The 21,687-nt window shown below is 54.9% G+C and overlaps 1 protein-coding gene across 1 annotated transcript in view; it reads right to left on the bottom strand.

Annotated features, from left to right (window-relative positions):
- Positions 1-21,687, bottom strand: part of TCERG1L (transcription elongation regulator 1 like) — a 198,560-nt gene that overhangs the window by 65,337 nt on the left and 111,536 nt on the right. Inside the window, exon 5 of the mRNA XM_070363955.1 lies at positions 96-187. Coding sequence (XP_070220056.1) covers positions 96-187 — 92 coding nt within the window. The remainder of the gene's footprint in view (positions 1-95; positions 188-21,687) is intronic.

Here is a 21,687-nt window from a genome sequence, read left to right as displayed (position 1 = left end):
AGTGCCCCTGCTGAGAGTCAGGTGGGAAATGGGTAGAAGTGTGTGCGGGCCCCCAGGGCCCCCAGCCGGGGGTTTTGCATCTCGCAGACACCTACCTTGTCCTCTCCTTCCCCCGCCGGGCTCTTCTGCTCTGTGTGCAGCACCAGGGCTGGTGGGCAGGGCGCTCGGCTGCGCTCTCTGCTTTTATCTGTGGGACCAAAACAACCATCGTTAGCGTCCGTTTGTCACATCAGTTTGTAAAACCGGAAAGGGACCAAGAGCAGCCTCGGGAATGCTAAGTGGTGGCACATACAGTGCGTCTCGCAGGAGGCTGTGCCATCCGCACTTCTGACCACGCTGTGCTGACTGAGTCTCCACCAGGGCTTTGTGTCCAGTCTGGCAACCCCATCTGAGCCTGCACAGCACTGGCCATGGAGCGGTTGGCCACGCACGCTGGACCAGGCCATGTGGGCCACGATCGACAGGACCCAGGCCTCTTTGACAAGGACTAGGGGCCAGTGTGGGCGGCAGAGCCAGCAGGCTCTATCAGCGGCTGTGATGGCCACCCTGGTCCCCAATCCCAAGCAGGAATGAGTCCATGCTGGTCACACCCTGGTTATCATTGTTCGTCAGTCACTAACGCAGGCTCTGGCTCCAGAGGCAGCCTTCTCAGTGCTTCGACTGTGCAGACAGTAACTGTCTGATGGAGGAAGTGGAAAGTGCCAAAATCCTGAGGCTGGATATGATAACAGTTAGGCTTCATCTTATTCTAAGACATTGTGTAGCCTCAGATGTCGGTAGGCAGTGATGGGCGGCAAGGTTAACCATGTGGTTAGGACCAAGGATGAGTGGAAACTCCAAGCCACCCAACCACAAACCAGCCTCACAAAGAGATACATCCACCGAGGGGACCCTGCAAGGGTCCATAAAGTGTTGCATGACCTGGAGCTCTGTCTGTGCAACACGTCTGGGGGGATCCCCGGGGTGGTTCCTGCCCAGTAGGATGGAGGAAGGAAGGACACAGGGGATTGATGTGTGTGTGTGTGTGTGTGTTTGTGCGTGCACATGTGTGCATGCGCATTTGTGTGTGCACGTGTGTGCATGTGCACACGTGTGTGCATGTGTGCATGTGTGTGCACGTGTGTGTATGCACACATGTGTGCGTGCATGTGTGTGCATGTGTGCACATGTGTGCTTGTGTGTGCATGTGTGTGTGCACACGCATGTGTGTATATATGTGTGTACGTGCATGTGTGAGTGTGCTTGGGCTTGGCTCCAGCATGGAGCCCGGCCGTGGTGGCCACAGTGGCATCAATACTCGCCCCTAGTGGCTGCAGAGCTGGGTCCGGGCTCCAGGGCAGCCTTTCCAGAGCCCTGGGTGAGGAAGCACCTCCCTGCGGACACTAACAGCTCATCTCAGAGCTGCCTCAGGGCCCTCAGGTCAGCTCTGGACCCAGACCAAACATCCAGTCTGCACAGAGGAGCTTCATCTGGACAAGGCAAAAGCAGGCGGGAGCCAGCCACGAGGCCTGGCCTCTGTCTGTCACAGGCAGGGCCGGATGGACAGAGGTGGCCCTGGGCACAGCCAGGCCCCTTGTCCGTGACATCACTCTGAAGGGTGGCCGGGCCTGCGGGCTCTGCCCCAGGGCCCGCTGGCTGGTCCTGGCTGCTCGGGAGCCCTGAGCTCAGGCTGGGAGCAAACAGACCAAATGTGGCCTCAGGACCTTGTGGGCCTCCTGCTGCCCTCGCATCTCCACACCGAGTGTGTCTGGAGCCTAGACAGCACTCTCCATTCGCACATGGGCGGCCAGTGCCGACCACTCGCCTCCCAGGCCGCTGGGACCACCACCCAGAGGCCTGCCTCCGGCCTGGAGACACCACCTACGGGGCCATTTCACCCCCGGACAGGGGGAAGGCGCTCCCAGCTCCTCACTGGACCATAAACCCAGTCTGAGTCAATAGACCACCTTTCACACCATGCTCCGTCCTGGAAGGCAGTGGGCCTTTACTTCATCATCCTTCATGGTGATGAGCAGAGCCCCCCGGGCAGCTTCCAGAACCTATGAGAATGAGCCCGCTTCTCGTCAAGACGAAGGGCTGTGTGGGGCCAGGAGGCTGGCTCCGGATGGGACAGTCCTGACCACCCACTTCCTGTGTCTATGAAACAGATCATGCCACCCACAAAAGACAGAGGAGCCGATAGAGGGGGTGATGTAGGAAGACGGTCACTAACTGGGGGACACTGGAGCTCTGCTTGAAAAATCAGAGGAAGAGACGAGAGCAGCCCACGGAACAGAATCCCACGGGGAGGGTTTCATCATGAAGTCCCACGGCTGTGTCCCCCACATGTTATGCTATGGTGGGACCACGTGTCCGAGTTAACATAGGCCTCACCAATGCCCACGGCAGGGCCACCCGGCCCATACTGCCTCCTGTGGCTGCTTATTCCTCTCCTCCACGTGGGGACCCTTCAGGACTGCAGACCCCAGAGTTCTACCTGCTGGCACCTCCCAGCAACAAGATGCTCCTCTGCGGGTGGAAAGAGCCATAAAGTCCCACTGGGTCAACAGTACATTCTCAATGCCCTGGCCCCAGGCCTCCCACAGGCGCTCACAGATAACGCAGTCAAGAGTCAGGGAGCCCCGGCAGCTTCAGCTCAGGCCCCGATCCCACCGGCCACAGGCTCTGTACGAGGCTGGGGCGGGTTTGCAGGAGGCGTTCAGGGGGCAGCCCTGGAATCCAGAAGTTCTCGCTGCTGTAGCTGAGGCACAGAGTGGGGAGCTGGAGCCCAGGGTGGGCAGACGGGGGTTGCAATGACGTCTGGGTGCAGGTGACCTCAGAAAGACATCTGCACCAGGCAGAAATGTGCAAGCGCCTGCGCTGGGGGAACCACCGAGGAGACGGCCGTGGAAAGCAGTGTCCGGAGACCCCACCAGAGCAGCTCTCCTGAGGAGAGGAGCCGGGAACACGGCGCTCTGCCTTGCCCTGGAGATCTCAGCTGGAGAACCTCCCCAGAGCCTCCCAAAGGACCTGGGGCCCTCGACCCCTGCTCTGCAAAGGAGGTCAGAGAACAGGAAGCAGCTGAACACCCCCCCAAGGACCCCCAGCAAGGCCCCAGAAAGGAAGAGGAGAGCTTGAACTCGCAAGGAGATGGAATGGTCTGGTTACGAGCCGGGGCTCCGATTTCCAATTGCAGGGCCGGGCAGCTTCCAGGGGCCTGAGGCATGAACAGCAATGAGCAGATGGCTGTTCACCACCTAAGCACATGGTCTCGGTACCTTGCCAGACTGCAGGGGTCATTCCAGGATGGGGGTGTGTGCTGACATGGGGGGAGAGGGGTTGGGGGGCTTCAGAGAGAAAACAAAGCGATCAGGTATCCCTGAAACGTGAGGAGCAGATTCTCGTCTCGGGCCGATAATGCACGCTGTAAAAAGCGTGCGAGGAAGCTGATAGCATCCGCGCTTGTCACAACGTCATTCTCAGTGACCGCGGTCTTGCTCACGTGAGTTCCCTCACTACCTGAGAAAGTATTCCTTTTTCATTTATTGAAAACACTTGATCCTTGTAAAGAAATTGGTTCTTCAAGTCCAGCATTTGGGCTGCATGCCTGGCGTTGGTCACAGGACGGCTTCTTCGAGAAGACGGTCCTGATCATCACTCTAAAGCCCCCTCGCTGCATGGCTGGGCCGGGGCCCAGAGCCCCCTGTAAAGCCTGCGTCTCCCCGTTCATCCTGAAGGGCTGATGTGATGGCTCCCCAAGGGCCACTCCAGCCCCTCTGACCTGCTTCACCCCCTTGCGCTTCGACCTCTCCACAAACCCGATGGTGTAGCCATCAAACACCCCCTCGGGTGTCAAAGAAAACTAGTTTATGGAGGGAAATCAACAAGTCATAAGACCCTGACGAGCTTAGGGGTGCCCAAGATACATTTCCACGCTGCGAGGGAGGCAGGGTGGTCCTATCTTCAGGGCAGTTGGTCTATTGATCCAGCTCAGCTCTGAGTTTGAAGAGCCCTCAGACTGTCTGCAGTTCGCTTTTCCTCCCAGCAGGGCTGAGCAACAAGAAGGCCTGGGCAGGTTGCATGGAAGCCAGGAAGGAGAGTGTCTGCGTGAGAACCACCACGAGATGCGTGACACACACATTCAGTCCTTGTATGGAACCCAGCACAACCCGGGCTGCGTGTGGGGACAAGTGGGGAGGAGAAGCGTGAGAAGTGAGACGCGCCTCAGCACACTGCAGGAGGACTTCCCCGGGGGTCCAGTGGTTGAGACTCTGTGCTTCCAATGCAGGGGACTCCAGTTTGACCCCTGCCTGGGGACCTAAGATCTTACATGCCACATGGCTAGGCCCAAAGATCAGAGGAAAAAAAGACCTTTTTAAAAAAGAATGAAACAAAAAGAAAAAATACTGTGGGAGTTGATGAGGGTGACGGCAGGGGACACACAGCAGCCCTGAGAAGGTAGACAGTGGCGGTAGCTTGTCCGATCCTTCTCGTGGGCAAGATAGCTCAGCAGTCGATCAACCTCGCCTCCCTGAAAGGAGAGCCAGGTGGGGTCCCTGTGCCCTCAGCTGAGCTCAGGGGCCACCAGCACGTCACCTGTTGCTCAGTAGTCCCCTCGAAGCCACCTGTTCCCTTAGAGGACCAGAGACGTAAGGACTCAGAGGTGTCCGCCAGAACCTAGCATCAGGCCTCAGACCAAAGACGGCTGACGTGTCGGCAGCGGGACAGTGACGTAGCTGGCACTTCAGCCGAGGCTGCTTCTACTGGATAAAGCACGGGATTCTTTTAAACATTTAAAGGTCGATCTTTTAATTTCTAAAATGAAGAAACACTGCAGACAAGTCAGAATTGTCTAACTTACCAAAAATATATGAGAGTATGTCAGCCTCTTCTAATTCAAAAGGTGATTCTGAAGTTGAATCTCATTTTAATCCAACACACTTTGTCCTCTCTTGGTTTCAGTTTCCTCGTGTGTGAGTGTGTGTGAGTGTGTGTGTGTGGTGAGTCACTCAGTCGTGTCCAACTCTTGGCGACCCCATGGACTATAGCCCACCAGGCTCCTCTGTCCATGGGATTCTCCAGGCAGGAATACTAGAGTGGGTTGCCATTTGCTCCTCCAGAGAGTCTTCCTGACCCAGGGATGGAACCTGGGTCTCCTGCATTGCTGCCAGATTCTGGGATTCTGAAAGTAAACAGGACATCTGGAACTGTCTGCGGAATATCACAAGAAACAGAAGAGCCAGCTGGGAACTCGGTTTCTTGCTGGGGAGAAAGGAAGTGGATTAACCCCAAGGAGGAGAACGAAGGAGGCAATTGACCTTTTCTGTCCTGAAAACCAAGAGTGGCTTCTGATGGATTGTTCCCTGGAAACCAGCCTCCTCTGACCCATTTGCAATCAGTGGGGAATCTCCATTAGACCGAGGGGGCCCTGATCTACAGGTGGTCTACACTGCACGACCCTGGCAGTGACTTCCTGGGGTGCCCGTGAAGTTGCAGGGGGCACCAGGATGGCTTGAGTTCCCTGGTTGTTGCAGAGACGGGCCTTGGTGGGAAGGGTGACAAAGCCTGTGCACACGCTGAACCCCACATGCACGCCGGCCTCCGCCTGCAGAGGCTGGTCCCTGCTGCGGGGGCTGTGCTTGGAAACAGAGGTGACCGCCACACCTGGAGAAGCCTCTGCAGGACGTGGGCTGCCAGACGGCAATCCCGGCATCACGGGGCCCCAGCTTTTGTGGTTGCCACAATCTAGAGACCCCACTTCCATACACGAGCGTTCTCACCTCCGAGCACCAACAGTGCATCACCCGCTCAGGAAAACGTCTTAAGGAAAATTATGAATGGAGTTCTAATCTTGAATCCTGTCTCCCTGTAACCATCATCTTAAAAACAATTTCTAATGCTTAAGCAGAGTGGAAACAATCACCTCATTTTATACCAAAGTAACTCAGACAAGAGAAGCCGTTTTTCAGGTTGCAAAATTAACCATTGGGGAGGGTCAAAATTATCTGCCAATTTTAGAGGCATTGTACTCCTTTGAAGAACGTGATAATAAAATAAAGGGAGAGATGTGACATGCTGAAGACGCCCCCAGGTCTGCTGTGTGTGGCCCTGAAACAGGCTGGAGGCGGGCTGAGCCTCAGTCTCCCCTCCGGAAAACCACGGCCCCCGGGAACCTGGCCGAAGCCCAGCAGTACTGCCGCCCAGGTGGCGCCTTCGCGAGAGCTGCAGGCCCTGGGGGACCACAGAGGCAGGAGAGACGCAGAGATATCCCAGGGACGGAAAGCCGGCCAACAGGAACACCATGGGAGGCAGGCAGGGTGCTCGGCTGGCCTGTGCGAGGGAGGGGCTGCAGGCGGGCAGAGCGAGCACGTCCCTCCAGCCCCATTGTTCCTCAAGCTGCCCCCTTAGGAGCCCTGAGGGTTTCCCGGCTCAGACCCTGGAAGGAGGAGGCGGAGGCTGAACTCCTGGGACCCCGTCTTCCAGGGCAGACTTCCAGGCTGCCGGTCAGTGTGGCCGGGTGCAGACCTGGCCAAGGCCAGGGTCCCAGGCCCGTCCTTCTGTTCCTTTCCTCAGGCACACATATTGGGGTCACCACAGAGGGGCCAACACAGCCAGAGACCTGCGGCTGCGAGTCAAATCCCGGGGGCCCTGGGAGCCTAGCAGGGGACGTCCACCACCAACACGGTCAGCGGACACGAGGGCATCTCAACGTCTCACCGAGGACACAGCAACTGAGCAAGCCGCGGGCCATGCGCCTGTGACAAGGGTCCCAGCATGGGCTGCAGTTGGTCAGTTTTCCCCTAGAGCCCGGAGCAAACTGAGGGTACAGGACAGACACGGGCCAGCAGAGGCGCCCGAGTGATGCTCTCAAGCCCTCTCAGGGGCCAGCAGGGCGGCCTGAGGCCAGGACCCCAGGCTCTGGACAGAGCCGAGGCCCCAAAGGTCAGTGGATGCGGCCTGCGGCTGCGGGAACCCGCTTCAGGCACACAAGCGTTCCGCCCCGCAGCAAAGGCTGGCCAAGGCCTCCCCGCCTCTGCTGTAACTGAAGATCATTTTCAGGTAAGTGGCAAATCATTTCTGAGTCCGCCTGCATTTTTCATAGGCGGTGATTTCTCAGAGTTGACAAGCTGCAGAGAGAATTCATTTTCTAACCCGTTAGTAACACCCTGGGTTTCCCTTTGCAGGAACAAAGGGTTTTAAAACACTCAGGAGAACTTAGCTTCCTCCACAGAAAGGGTCACAACACGGCACGTGGCCCCCCTCCTGTAACCTGACTGTTTCCTCTCCCACAAAGTGACAGCACGGAGCCTGTCTCCACCCCCAGGCCCCAGCCAGGACCCCAGACCAGTGCTTCCGGATCCTGCCGCTGGCCTGGCTGACTTAACAGGGGTCTGATGTCACCAGCGGACAGGAGGGCGTGGACAGGACGGGCCATCCTCAGCGGACTCCTAGAGCCTGAGGCACCCAGCGCTCTCGTGAAGGCAGGCTGCCTTAGACCATGGGCAGCCACGTTACCTGATGGCATCACTGACTCGATGGGCATGAGTTTGAGCAAACTCCGGGAGCTGGTGATGGACAGGGAGGCCTGGCGTGCTGCAGTCCATGGGGTCACAAGGAGTCGGACACGACTGAGCGACTGAACTGACTGACTGACTAAGCCGTGTTAGAACGGAGATGAAGATGAGAGGAACTGCCCGAAGCTCAGTGAGCTGTTGGACTTCGATGGTCAGCGCGCTCCTGCCCCGTTTAAGGGCGCAGCTTCTACCTCACCGGGACGTGGGTCTCCCAGTGCAGGGGTAACGTCAGGGCTGGGATGGAGGCTGGCTCCACGCTGTGCCAGCCCAGAGAGCTGCTCCCAAGGTCCCCGGGCAGCGCCGACCCCAGGGAGCAGCCCCAGAGGAAGCTGACACCCGGGACAGTGAGGTCCAGGGATGCTTTAGCGGGCCGGCCACCCAGCCCACCCCCTGACCTAGTAAACGTGTGATCAGTGGACGAATGGATGACGGAGCTGCAGGGACTCCAAGGACAGGTGCCCTTTCAAACACATGCTCAAAGTTCTGATCATCATGATTCCTAAGTAGGGATATCAGAGGCAAAACAGATGCGTGAAATGAGCCGATTTCTCTAAGAGATGAAAAATCTTCTGTGCACTTCATCAGACGTGTGGTGAGCCAGCTACGACCTCCCCGCAGACGCGGACCGGGAGAAGAGGAGACGGCTGGGTAGAGGGGGAGGTGGGGCTGGAGGGGGCGTAGGCGGGGGAAAGTGAGAGACGCCCCTGCAGGCTGCACACCGTCCCTCAGAACACGTCTCTCCAGCCCAGGTAGAGCGTGTGGCAAAAGGGCAGCATTCAACCTTTTCGGACAAGCGTAAATCCATTTCACAGTCCCAGGCTGAGTTGCTTCAGCAACACCCACCTTTCAAGGCAGCAGGGGAATTACAGGCGCTGAGAGACGGAAAGCACCCGCCCACCCCTGCACCTCGCCCTGGGGCGGCTGGGGGGCGCCCGCCCGGCAGTGAATGCACCCCTCGCGCAGGCGTCGTGGGTATCACAGGGGGGCTGGCCCTGCAGGCACCCCGGGACTCCAGCAGCACAGGGCTCAGGCTCCATCCACCCCACCCGAGAGGCAGCGGTGTGCCCCCAGCACACACAGGCGCACGCTCACACACAGACACACACGCACAGGAGAGACGAGTGCTCTGATGATCTTTCAGCCGTCACAGAAGTTACACTCATTACACGAAACCCTCTGCTTAGTTAGCTTACTGTCTGGTCTACACACGCCAGGAAGGGATGGGGAAAAAAAAAAAAAACAAAACACATGTGCAGAAAGTGAGATGACTTTTTCTAAAGATGACATCAAAAATGAGTTATCTGTGCTATAAAAGCTGTTCATCATATGCATCACTTTCAAAAACCGCCACAATATTGTCAAGCAATTAGCCTCCAATTAAAATTAATTAATTAAAAAGAAAAACGTGGATGCACCTTTGGAAACTGTGCTAAGGTGTATCATTTCCCCTCTTCTGACTGCAAGGACACTGGATCCTCTCCTGCGTGGGCACTGACACCTGTGGGCAGGCCAGGGGCAGGTGTGTGCTATGCCCCACATCCGGCAAGCCTCCCGAGGCCTCTGCTGGCAGCCACTCTGGGGCTGGCACCGAGAGCAGGCTTGGGACCAGCGTCAGCGGGTGGGCAGGTGAAAGGCGGGAGGGAGGGGTCCCGGGACACCACTCCCCAGGACGCCCTTGGACGCCCCCCTCCCGGACGTCTCCCGCCTCCACTGAGGTCTGGCGTTCCCGACGCACACTCCGGTCCTTCCCGTCTCTAACGAGGCTGGCATGCCCAGACTGGAGCTTTGCGGCCCCCGAGCCCCTGCGCTGCAGCTTAGAGTCTGTTCCCACGCCTCTGTGCCTCCAACAACACAACCGGGCATGCTGCCGTGTTTTATCTAAGCAGCCCCTACCTTCCCGGGCAGTTATTAAATCTCTTCCCGCTCTTTCACCCTGAGGCTTTTTCTACCTGCCTCACATGTCCCGTGAGCTTTAACAACCGCGGCTCCCATAGGGACCTGAGGTCACAGGGGAGGGGGTCTAACTTAATGGAGTCAAAATGGCTAAAGCGGACGCCCCCCAGCTCCCCGGCCGGTGTCGACCTCGGTCATCTCTGGGCCCCTGAGAACGTTGCCTCCTGTCTCTGCACACTGAGCCTCCCTGTTTTAATGGGAGGATGAATTTCAGACTAGATAATGGCCTGGGTGATGCTCCTAGGAGCTCAGAACGAGTCTCCCACGCAGGTGCAGGAAACGAGAAAGCTCCCTGGCTGAGGTGCTCAACGTGGTCTCGGACAAGGATGAAGAGGTCTGAGGGTGACTGGCTCTCGTTCCATCAGCTGAGCTTCGATAGACACGGTGAGGAGTGTCTCAGGACTCCTGGGGGCTCCTCTAAAGGGCCCCTCAGGGCTGAGTGTGATTCCAGGCAGGGATCCCCCACCATGGGGGACAGGACCCCTTGCTGTCGGGGGACTGGCCTTGGTTGAGAACGTGGGGGTGGCCCCCCCAGACCTGTGGTCGCTGCCACCGGGGGCCCCAGGAAGCACGCGGCTCGGGCAGCCTCCCCGCCCCCTTGGTGGCTCTGGGCCCCTGGGGACCAGCATCCGCTGTGTGCAAACGCTGTGGACTGTGGTTTCCGCACTCGCTCGCTCTCTCTTCTGTCACGTTAAAGAGCAGAATCAAGACACGGGACTCCAATGCCCCCTCCAAAGAGCCGCAGGTTAACTGGTTAATGAGAAAGCAGCCTCCCCAAGGGCGCGGGGCTCCCTGCCTCAAAGCCTGGAGCACTGAGCAGCTCCATGGGCTCCCTGCTGCCGGCTTCGGTCCCCCGGGGACACACTCCCGCGTGGTCCTCACCAAGGTGGCTGTAGTTGTCTCACAGGGACACCAGGCAAGCGTCCCGCCCTGGGGGGCCGGGGTGGCTCTGGTCACTATCCCTCCTGCCCTCCCCCACAGTGGGGCGGGGGCAGACTGAGCCAGGCCCCATCAAGGGGGCAGGGTCCTGGGGCCACCTGGGCAGAAGCTGCACCTGTGCACAGCCCTGGAAGGAAACTCTGCTTCCTCTCCCGGGTCCTGGGGACACACTGCACTTAGGGGCAGGACTGGCTCCAGTTATAGAAACGTCGAAACTGGTATCATTTAGTTGTAAACTTTCCTCTCTGTTCGGGAATCGACCGAGCAGAGGCGTTCAAACTCTGCTGTTCAGAGTGACCGGAGAGGAGCTCGGTCTGCCCTGCCCCACAGGCCACCGTCCCCCAGGTCCCATGGGCCCCGCTCCCCAACCTCACAGCAACCAGGAGTCCAAGCCAGCCCAGCCCCAGGAATCTGGGAGGTTCGAGCAAAGCCCTCCCACCCCCACCCCGCTGCCAGCAGCAGGACCGCCATGGAGGGCTGGGAGGCAGGGCCTCCCACCAATGTCTTCCAATCCGGGGTCATTCAACAAGGACCACAGATTTTGGCTTGATTTGGGTTTGGGGGTTAATGAAAAGGTTGCTGATCGCTAATCCACAGCAGCTGAGTAGAACCTCACCAGCACCTCCCGGTGATGGGAACGGTCCTCACATGGCGGTGGGGTCATCATGCTATTGATCATTGCGGGTCCTTCCGTGGGGAGCGCCCGGAAACCCCGATTCCCCAGCAGACGGTTCTGTTCTGACCGCAGAGAGGCGACGGCCAGCGGCTCAGACGTCCCCACATTCTCGTTTCTGCAGCGGGTGACAGCAGAGCTCCCCATGGCTCACAGCCGTTTCTTCCTTTTTTGGCCAAGAGCACGTGGCAAGCATGGCGCTGCTCCAAGGCGGCAGGAGGCAGGAGGGGGTTAGAGGAGAAAGAGAGGCAGGCGAAGCCAGGCGAGCTGCGGGCGGCAGGCACCAACCAGCCCCGCGGCCGGGGTGCCTGGGTGAGGACAGAACAGGTCCCCTGGGGCTGTGACTCCACAGGTGGAGAAAGGGTCTGGAGGTGGATGCAGGGGGGTGGGAACGGCTGATGGAGACGAGGGAGAGCAAGTCCCAGAGCTGAGGCAGTCACATCCAGGACCCAACATGGGCCCAGGTGCCAGGGCAGGCGACCAGAGGCAGAGCCCAAGGGGGAGCGAGGCCACTCAGGCCACCCCGCGGGGGTCAAGACAGCGAGCAGTCAGCGCTGAGAGTCTGAGGACAACGACACCACGGGGACCTGCCAGTGTAAATAATGCTGTGCACACTGCACTATGCAGGATATGTTATAGAGTGCTTTACACATGTAGCAAAATGGTTACATTTGATTTTCACACTCAAGTTTTCTCCAAGGCGACTAGCTCCTGCTACTATTATTTCATAGAAAAAGAATCTCAAGAGAGACCTGCAGTTCTCTTAAGAGCATTTTGTCAGTGGTAAATTAAAAGTTAAGACTCTTAGAGTTCAAATATCGTATTTAACACCTTGGTTATCTTGACATGAGTATTCATGGCTTCAGATTTTAAACCATCCTCAAAGAACCTTTTTATATAACCTTTAGTTATACGTGGAAGAGAAACGCATGATTAAATATATAAATGACACCATTCACTTGTATCAAATAGGAACACATACAGGAAAATCCAATATCAAAGCAATTGTAATATAACAGGGAGATTTGCGAGATCTCCATTTCCGGAATAGGATTTATGATCACTGAGCTTATTCTATTGTTAGCGATGTCCGTCTCGTAAAAGAGGGTGTGTGTCTGGGCCTCTGGGCTGACCCAGCTGTCGTGGGGATGCTTACTGTGGGGAATTTGGGGTTCAGGAGGTGGGGCATGGCCTCCCCGAGCACATGGCCACCATGGAACCGAACCAGCCTCCTCTTCCTGGGAATCTCCCTGGTCCGTGCAGTCGGGACATACTCTCCCAGTTTCTGGCCAGGGCCAGGCCCGCCCCTGGCAATGGAGCTCTGATCAGGGAGGAGGCAGCTGTAGTGGGGCTCAGGTAGGGAGCACCCTCTCCTTTCTCCTGATCTGGGGAGCTCAGGAATCAGAGAGGAGGGGCAGCAGCCACCATGTCCTGGGGGTGCCAGGCTAGGGCTGGGCTCAGCACAGGGGTGGAGACAGGAATCAGACCGGCCTGGGAATAGAAACCCAGCTGAGTTGCTTACTAGGCCTGAAATATGGGGACAATCTCTCAGCTCCTTTGAGTCTCAACTTTTCCAACAGACGGGAAAACTAATACCTTAGTTTGCTCAGGCTGCCATAACAAAATGCACAGACGCCGTTCTGGAGGCGGGAAGTCCAGGGTCAGGTGCCAGCACTGTGGGGTTTTGACGAGCAGTCTCCTTCCGGCCCGTAGATGCTGCCTTCGTGTCCTTCTGTGGCAGAGAGACTGCTCTGTGTCTATCAGGGCACTAACCTCACCATCAGGGCCTCACCCATGTGACCTCATCTGAACCCAATGACCTCCCGAACGCTTCACCTCAGATCTGACCACACTGAGGGTTAGGGCTCCAGCATATGAATTTGGGAAGCGTAGGAACGTTCAGTCCATAGCAGCACTGCACGCAAGCTTCGGGCTGTGGACAGAGATACTGAATACGCTGAGCACAGTGTCTGCAAAGCAGGTGCTCACGCAACAGGATACGAGGGATTACCGGGGCAGAATCCTCCTGAACCAGCCTCCTCTACTGCACAGGGTCTGCCTGCCGCTGAGCAAGCAGAGAGGACCCCAGCCTCTCTGGGGAGACTGGGAAGGACCCCACAAGTCAGGAGCAGGGGTCTCCCTGCATCCCTGCTTCCTACACGTGCAAACTCAGCCCCAGGTCCAAGTGTCTTATGTGCAAAACGCCTGTTCTTCTTGCTGAATCTTATGAAAAATTGTAGAAATTATTCTATAATGAACCTTGTAAGGGAAACATTTGACAGCCCTTTGCAAATGCAACAGGAAAGACCATTCATTCCTCCCCAAGCGTCATTGCTCACATTAAGATGTAGCTGCAAATCAGGACACAGAAGCCAAAACTGTTCTGATGCAGCAGTGAATCTAAGTGCATCTGTGGAGTGTGTGTGTGTGTGTGTGTGTGTGCATGCCCATTTCCAGGCTTTAAACCAAGTCATGCTGCTGAACATTCTAGACCCTTTTACAGGTCCCTGAGTCTCCAGGGCGAGTGGACATAGGAAAAAAGGCCTGAAGAACTGCCAAATACCTCTTTAAAAAGTTCGCCTTTCAGTGTCCTCGTACAGAAGCGAGGGGAGCACGCACGGGGGTCTGTCACCGTGAAGACAGTGAGCCTTGCTGAGTGGCTTCTGTCCCCGCGTCCGGCTGGGGGCCTGGCACCAGGAGCGCTTCATTAAGTGTATCATTTAAAAGGAATTGACATCTATTTTAAAAAATTCTCTTAGATATAAATCATGGTGTGTGATAAATCCATCCTAAGCTAACCCACTGGCATGATCTAAAGAAGCAGATATTTACAAGGTGCGTGCCCGACACACAGAGGTGTCCTTATGTGTCTGATCACTCCGCAGGACTAACGCCAACGGCGTTTTGAGAGGACTGTGCAGACTGCACAGTCTGACTGCGGTCGCCTTGGATTTACACGCCCGCCGCTCCAGCATGTGTGGGCCGGCTAGACTCCGAAGAGCTTCCTGGTGAGGCGGCCTGACTTCTGCAGACGAATCTACATGAGCACGCCGTCCTCACCAAGCTGATTTATTTTCACATTTAGAGGTAAGAAAATTAATCGTGCAGTGCTGTCAGTGGATGAAATTAACTCGGACTGTTTTGTGTTTTTTTTTTTTTTTGAACCAACTCCTTTCAGTTATTTTCTTTATTTCCAAAAGGGAAGTTATTCCAGTCATTTGATACAAATGGGTTTAATTAGTTTAAGGCAAACATAACCTTTAACAAAAACACAGGCTGGGGACCGCTGGTCTGTGTGCTGCTGGAGAAAAAAGCAGCGCTGTGCTCGAGGCTGATTTTTCACAGCAGCTGTACAGTCCGATTCGGTTCAGCATCAGAGCAAACCACCCACCACCTAAAACAGCAATTCCTCTGCCGAGGCCATCAGAGAGCTGGCCCGTCCCGACACACAAACACACTTCTATGACAAGGGCAGGCACGTGGGCAGATGGTGAGGGGGAGGCGGTCTGTCGCATCCATGCCCTGAGTATTCTCCTGGGTACCACCCGAGACGGCGCTGGCTCTGGCTGAGGGCAGGGCACACGTTTTCCAAGGGCCTTGCATTTTTAATGACTCTCTCTTTGAAAGGTATTAAAAATTTAATAAGAAAAAAACCCAGTCAATCCCACACTTGCCATGAAGCATCTGCTAGAAAGAGACCCTTGGTTTCGCAAACACTCAAACGGAGGATTCTTGTCTTAGGTTTACCCTTCCCCAGGTCTAAGGGGCTGGTTACCACCTGAGTGGTAACCTGATCAGCGAGGATCGGAATTATCGGTCCAGAAGCCAGCATTTCTGCTGTGAATCCGAGCTTGGACACCCATGCCCTTCAACGGCACCCTCTCCCCGCAGGACAGAACCCAATCCATTCCTCCCTGGTCATGTCTTGTTCTCCAGGACTCCTCCTGCCCCGACGAGCACAGGACGCAGTCCCACGTCTCTGCTGTGTCTGCGGTGACTCCCCAGCCCTCTGGCACGGGGGCTCGTGTTTCATACTCTCCAGTGCTGTCGTGACTCCCCATGTCCATGTCTCTGCTGTGTCTGCAGTGACTCCCCGCGTCCACGTCTCTGCTGTGTCTGCGGTGACTCCCCAGCCCTCCAGCACGGGACTTGGGGCTTGTCCTCTCTGGTGTTGTCCGTGACTCTCCGCATTGAGCGGGGCATCCCTGCTCTGTCCTGCGCTTTGTCCAGCCCCAGTCTCTTTACTAAAATCATTGGCCGATGCAACTCTCCTTCTTGGCAGATGAACCCTGTGAGGTGAGAGCCACGTACCTACATGCAGGCTGGTGTTCAGTCCAAGTCACCTCCCCACTGGGACTGTCCCTTCTCTCTGCTCCTGGCTGGGCTGTGGGTCTCGATCTCCCCATGCCCCTGTACTTGTGCCTCTGCAGTGAAGGCTTCTGTTTGCCGGAGCCCATGTCCCTCTCTGCCTGAAAAAGTTCTTCCCTCCTCCACAGTGGTAAGCACAACTGCTCCCTTCTGCCAAGGCTGCACGCAGAGTGCCACCCAGAGAAAAGACCTCTTGTTCTCCTGGTTTTAAAATATGGGATGCATATTTCTATCCCTGCAAGTCACTTTTAAATGACTCATTTCATAGCTGTGAAAAACAGAAGCCACGCCTTTTAATCTTTAAACCTATTTTCAACCAACTGTGTGATTGGCACCAATAGACAATTAATGAGCGTTGAAGGGCTGACTCAGTGTCCACACAGATGAGTGAACACCTATCCGTGGGAGGAGATGAGTGGGTTTGTCTATCTGTCCCCTTCCATGGGCAGAGCAATCAAACCAAAGAGAAACAAATCAGCAGATAAACAAGGAAGTGGACATCATATTTGGCAAGAGCCGAGGCAACTGCTGTGGGGGTTTCCATCTCAGAGCAAAGTCCTCCACAGCGGCCATTCAGGGAGCCCCTGACCACCGGGAGGCTCCCCGGGGCAGCTGCACTCAATCTCAAGTGAGAGCAGGGTCTGTGCAGGAAGACAGGGGATCACGGCCAGGACTCACCCTTCCACTGGCTGATTCTACAGTGTGAGTGGGTAGCCCAGGATCGCGGACACTCGAGCCAGTCTGCAGCGATAAAGAACAAGGTCAGCTGTAGACACAAGCCAAAGAGCGACAGTGGATCTCACGGAGTGGAGAGGGAAAAGGCCAGACACCCTGGCTAGGGCCTGTTCATTTCACAGCGTGTCCTTAAAGGGACTGAGGAAGGCACTTCATTCATTAAGCAAGAACGGTACGCTATCAAAAATTAACAGAAAACATAAATAAGCTCTAGGGAACTATATCGGAGAAAGCAATGGCACCCCACTCCAGTACTCTGGCCTGGAAAATCGCATGGACGGAGAAGCCTGGTAGGCTGCGGTCTATGGGGCCGCTAAGAGTTGGACACGACTGAGCGACTTCACTTTCACTTTTCACTTTCATGCATTGGAGAAGGAAATGGCAACCCACTCCAGTGTTCTTGCCTGGAGAGTCCCAGGGATGGGCAGCCTGGTGGGCTGCCGTCTATGGGGTCACACAGAGTCAGACACGACTGAGGTGATTTAGCAGCAGCAGGGAACTATATATATCATATAATCTATATATGTATATATTATGCTATCTAAAAGACACGTGCTCCTTGGAAGAAAAGCTATGCAAAGTAGACAGCTTGTTAAAAAGCGGAGACATACTTCACCAACAAAAGTCTGTCTAGTTAAAGCTACGGCTTTTCTAGCAGTCATGTTTGGTTGTGAGAGCTAGACCATAGAAGGCTGAGATCCAAAGAACTGATGCTGTCGAGCTGTGGTGCTGGGGAAGGCTCTTTAGAGTCCCCTGGACTGCAAGGAGGTCCAACCGTGTGCTAAGTCTCTTCGGTCATATTTGACTCTGTGACACCATGCACTGTAGCCCGCCAGGCTCCCCTGTCCATGGGATTCTCCAGGCAAGAATACTGGACTGGGTTGCCAAGACCTCCTCCAGGGGATCTTCCTGACTCAGGGATCGAACCTAGGTTGGATTCTTTATAGCTGAGCCACCAGGAAGCCTTGGAGATCTAACCAGTCAATTTTAAAGGAAATCAATTCTGAATCTTCATTGGAAGGATTGACGATGAAGCTGACACTCCAATACTTTGGCCACATGATGTAAAGAGCCAACTCTGAAAAAGACCCTGATGCTGGGAAAGATTGAGGGCAGGAGGAAAAGGGGACGACAGAGGATGAGATGGCTGGATGACATCAATGACTCAATGGAGATGAGTTTGAGCAAACTCCAGGAGATAGTGAAGGACAGGGAAGCCTGGTGTGCTACATTCCATGGAGTCACAAAGAGTTGGACACGATTTAGTGACTGAACAACAATATCTATATGTACTTATATTTACCAAATATATTTATATTAACCTATGACATATATACAAATATGTGTATATATTAATATTCCAGTCTCACTGAGATAAAGATAATGCTCTGTTTACCCCAAGAACAGTTGCCAGCCTAATGCAAGAAAATACTTATGCAAAAGCTTTGAAGAGTCAGAATCTAGAGACTGGAGAGGTGTCCGGGGGAGCCATCACCGCCTCTCTGACCCCTAACCCACACCACCAGCCATAGGTCAGTGGCCCTTCACCCCATGCAGGTCCCTTCCCTCCCAGCCCCTTCCATCACCCCACTCTAGCACACGGCTCTGGCCCTTGTGACCAGAGGCAAGTCCACTAGACTTGGCCAAGTGTGATGGAAAAGCCCGGCTGAGAGCGGGATGAAGGATAGAGGCTTGAGATACCACAGCTGGTGGCCTCAGTGACAGCAGAGCATCTGGGTTGAGTCTGCCGCCCCCGCTGCGGACAGGAGGATCTGCAGAAGCAAGGCTGACTCACACAGAGCAGCAGGTGTTTGCAAGGGCTGTGTGACGTCAGAGCCAGGGTCCACGCCAACCCACAGCTGTCCCAGACCCTCCTGTCATCTGGGACGTGATGACGGATCCGAGAGTCCCAGCACGGAGCATCCCACTTGGCCCATGGCTGCAGGACTGACCCCGCCCCCGCATCCCTCCCTGTGCTCATAAGGAGGGTGGGTCCCCAGGGAGGTGCAGGTCTGCGCTCCGCTGCCTCCTTAACTTGAGATGGAAAACCGGAGGCTGAGGTGTGTGCTCCCGTAGCTGGGGTCTGCACGGCCTCCCTGCGGTCTTCAAGTTCCTGACTTCCCGCTGCCCCTTCACCGCCCCTCACTCACAAAACTGCCCTAAAAGCTGGTGTTTGGGCCATGCGGGCCTCTGCAGCCCACTGTCCCATGCTCTGAAGGACTCAGGGTGTGCAGTGCAGGTCAAAACAAGAGACACACCACACTGTCCCTCGCAAAGGGTGTGCCCTGCCTACACTGCCCACGCGGCCCACACGAGCCCAAGGCCCTCCCAGTCAGCCTCCCGCCTGACGGATGGCAGGGCATCGACTTGGGGGTGAGGTAAACACGGGCCCTGTATCCCAGATGCTCCTCCCCTCCTGAATGACAGCCTCTGCCCTGCCCTCCAGACTGGCAGCCCATGCCAGTCAGTCCCCAGCACGCTCCGCCCTGGGATCCCCTCCACCGCCCGCCTTGGCGCAATTAGAGCCAGGAGCACACGGCTTTTGACAAGAAGATGGAGGGCCTGGCTGTCGTGGCGGTTAATTGGGGGTGTTATTTATGTGTTTGGAATGCTTGTGACGTCCCCTGGCTGGTTCTGATGCAATTAGTTCCACTGATGGCCAGGTTTATGAGCTGAAAGAGTGAGAACCAGAGCACCACGCCTGACACAATAAGACACAATAAGAATGAGCAGGCTCTGCTGATTTCCATGCAGAACACCCAGAAAATGGGCTGCAAAGTTTTTACAGGGAGATAAAAGCCCCCTCTTGCCTGCACAATTACCTATCCACTTTGGAAATACATAGGCCACAGTCGGGGAGAACTGAACCTCTGAAACAAGAGGCAAATGTATATGAAAACAGTTTTACCGGTAGGCAGCCCCAACATCTAATTAGTATTGCAGAAACAGAGCTGAATTTTTACATTTCAATTACTCCTGTATTCAGTAATGGACGCATAATTAGCATGAATTCAGGACAATTATTATAGAAAACTTCAAAGGATGTCTCATGCAAACGTTTCAATAGTTTGACTTTGGATTTTTTGCATGTGTCAGTGGGATGGGACCCTAACACATCTTTTAAAATCAGTTTAAATTGTCATAGAGGTAATACCGTATCTGGGACCCAGGTGAGTGAAGACCACACTGACCTTTTCAGCGGCTCACGGTGTCCCGTGTGGCTGTTCTAGCGGTTGTTCCATCTCCTCTGTGGCTATAACAGGTCTTGCTGTCACACTCAGCCCTGCACACACCTGGCTGGCACGTGGGGGGTTTACTGAAGGTCAGTCCCCATGGGTGAGCCGCTGGGTCAGAGGCCACACGGTTTTGTGACTTTGATAATGTTGCCAAATCGACCACCTCATCTTGCATTGTAATGCATGGCTGAGCCTCACACCTGGAGGGGGCCCTGGCTGCCTGAGTCCTGGCCTCACATGGGGCCTGTAAGACCCATGCCAATCTAAGAAGTGAAAACTCAGGTCTTCATAGAGTCTCGCCTAATTTTCACTCCTCCATTCCACAAATATTTTTTTAGAACTTCCTGTGTCCCTGGCACCATCCTGGCCTGAAAGAGCACAGGACAGAATGAAACCTGAAGTCCCCTGCCCCGTGGAGCCTATCTCCTGAAGACTGGGGACAGGGGCTCGTTAGGGTCGTGTCTGAGCATCAGCACAGGGTTGACGCGGTCGCTGAGCTGTGCTTCCTCTGGTTAAACTGTGTATCCACGGGGGCTGCCCTCTCCCCTTTGGGGTTGTGGCTCAGTCGTCTTATACATTAAGGGCCCTTCTGTCTAGGATGCATGTGTGTGTCTAGGGTAAGGATGGTGAAATACCATTTTCTTTCTGACTTTCCTTGTGACTGCAGTCTCTATGACAAACCCAGGCAGCATATCTAAAAGCAGAGACGTCAGTTTGCAGACAAAGGTCCACAGAGTCAAAGCTGTGGTTTTTCCAGTAGTCATGTATGGATGTGAGAGTTGGACCATAAAGAAGTCTGTGAGTGCCAAAGAATTGATGCTTTTGGGCTGTGGCGCTGGAGAAGACTCTTGAGAGTCCCTGGGACTGCACGGAGGTCATATCAGTTAATCCTAAAGAAAATCGACTCTAAAAATTCACTGGAAAGACTGACGATGAGGCTGAAGCTCCAATAATTTGGCTACCTGAGGCAAAGAGCTGACTCACTGGAAAAGAAAAGACCCTGATGCTGGGAAGGATTGAGGACAGGAGGAGAAGGGGGCTATACAGGATGAGATGGTTGGATGGCATCACTGACGCAATGGGCATGAATCCGAGCAAACTCTGGGGGATAGTAAAGGACAGAGAAGCCTGGGATGATACAGTCCATGGGACTGAAAAGAGCCAAACGTGGTTTAGTGACTAAGCGACAAACACAACAGTAATAGTTTCTGTGCCCCAGGTTTAAGGGTCAGATTCACTGTGCTCTTCTTCTAGAGCTCCTGGGTTCTTGCTGTCTTGAAAGACTTATCTTACTCCAAAGCCTGGTCATAATTCTCCCACGATTTTCCCTAGGAGTTTCACAGTTTCATTTTGCATGCCACGGATGGCTCCACGTGGACTTTAACCAGGTGAAGGTGTGAGATGTGGATACATCTGTGTCATTCACCAGGCGGCTTCTCTGCTCCCTCAACACCATCACCCGGACCATCCCTGTCACCCTTTGATCTGAAATTCTCTCCTGTTGGCCACTCCGTCCTGTGGGAACCTGCATCCATCCCTGGGCCTGCATGCACCTATTTGTTAATAGACACGAGCAGACCTCTTTCCACTGTACTTTGCTTTATGGTGCTTTGAAAATGTTGCATTTTTTACAAACTGAGGGTCTGTGGCAACTCTACACTGTCAAGACAATAGTTACATTTTTAGCAATGAAGTATTTCTAAATTAAGGTATGCCCGTTGATTTTTTTTACACACTACCGTTGCACACTTAGTAAGCTGCACAGTAGTGTAAACATAACTTTTACATGCACTGAGAAGCCAAAACATTCCAGTGACTGGCTTTATCATGGCATTTCTTTATTGCAATGGTCTAGAACCAAACTCGCAGTATCTCTGAGGTGAGCCTGTACTGATCGTGTATTTTTGCTCACACACATGTGCACACACATGTGCTATTTTAAGATGGAAAAATTTATCTGATGATACACGCATTAGTAAATCCAACCCATCAGGGTTTTCCCTGTTCCGTTTCCTGAGGTCCCTGACAGAGGCAGCCCATCCCAGAGAGCCAGCCCTTCCAGCATCTGTAGAAAATCTGCCTTCGACACGACAGCCCAGGCTGTGTTTCAGGGTCAAGGGCTTGGGACTTGCTCCGACAAGCACGGGGCACAGGGGTGAAGTGGGGATGAGCAACCTGGCCGGGAGCCTGGAGCTGTGACCAACGTGCCCGAGCCGCAGTTTGTCTGTCC

Source organism: Bos mutus, chromosome 26, assembly GCF_027580195.1.
Source record: "Bos mutus isolate GX-2022 chromosome 26, NWIPB_WYAK_1.1, whole genome shotgun sequence".
Taxonomy (NCBI): domain Eukaryota; kingdom Metazoa; phylum Chordata; class Mammalia; order Artiodactyla; family Bovidae; genus Bos; species Bos mutus.
Note: the sequence above shows the minus strand (reverse complement) of the source record. Positions and strands in the feature narration are given on the sequence as shown.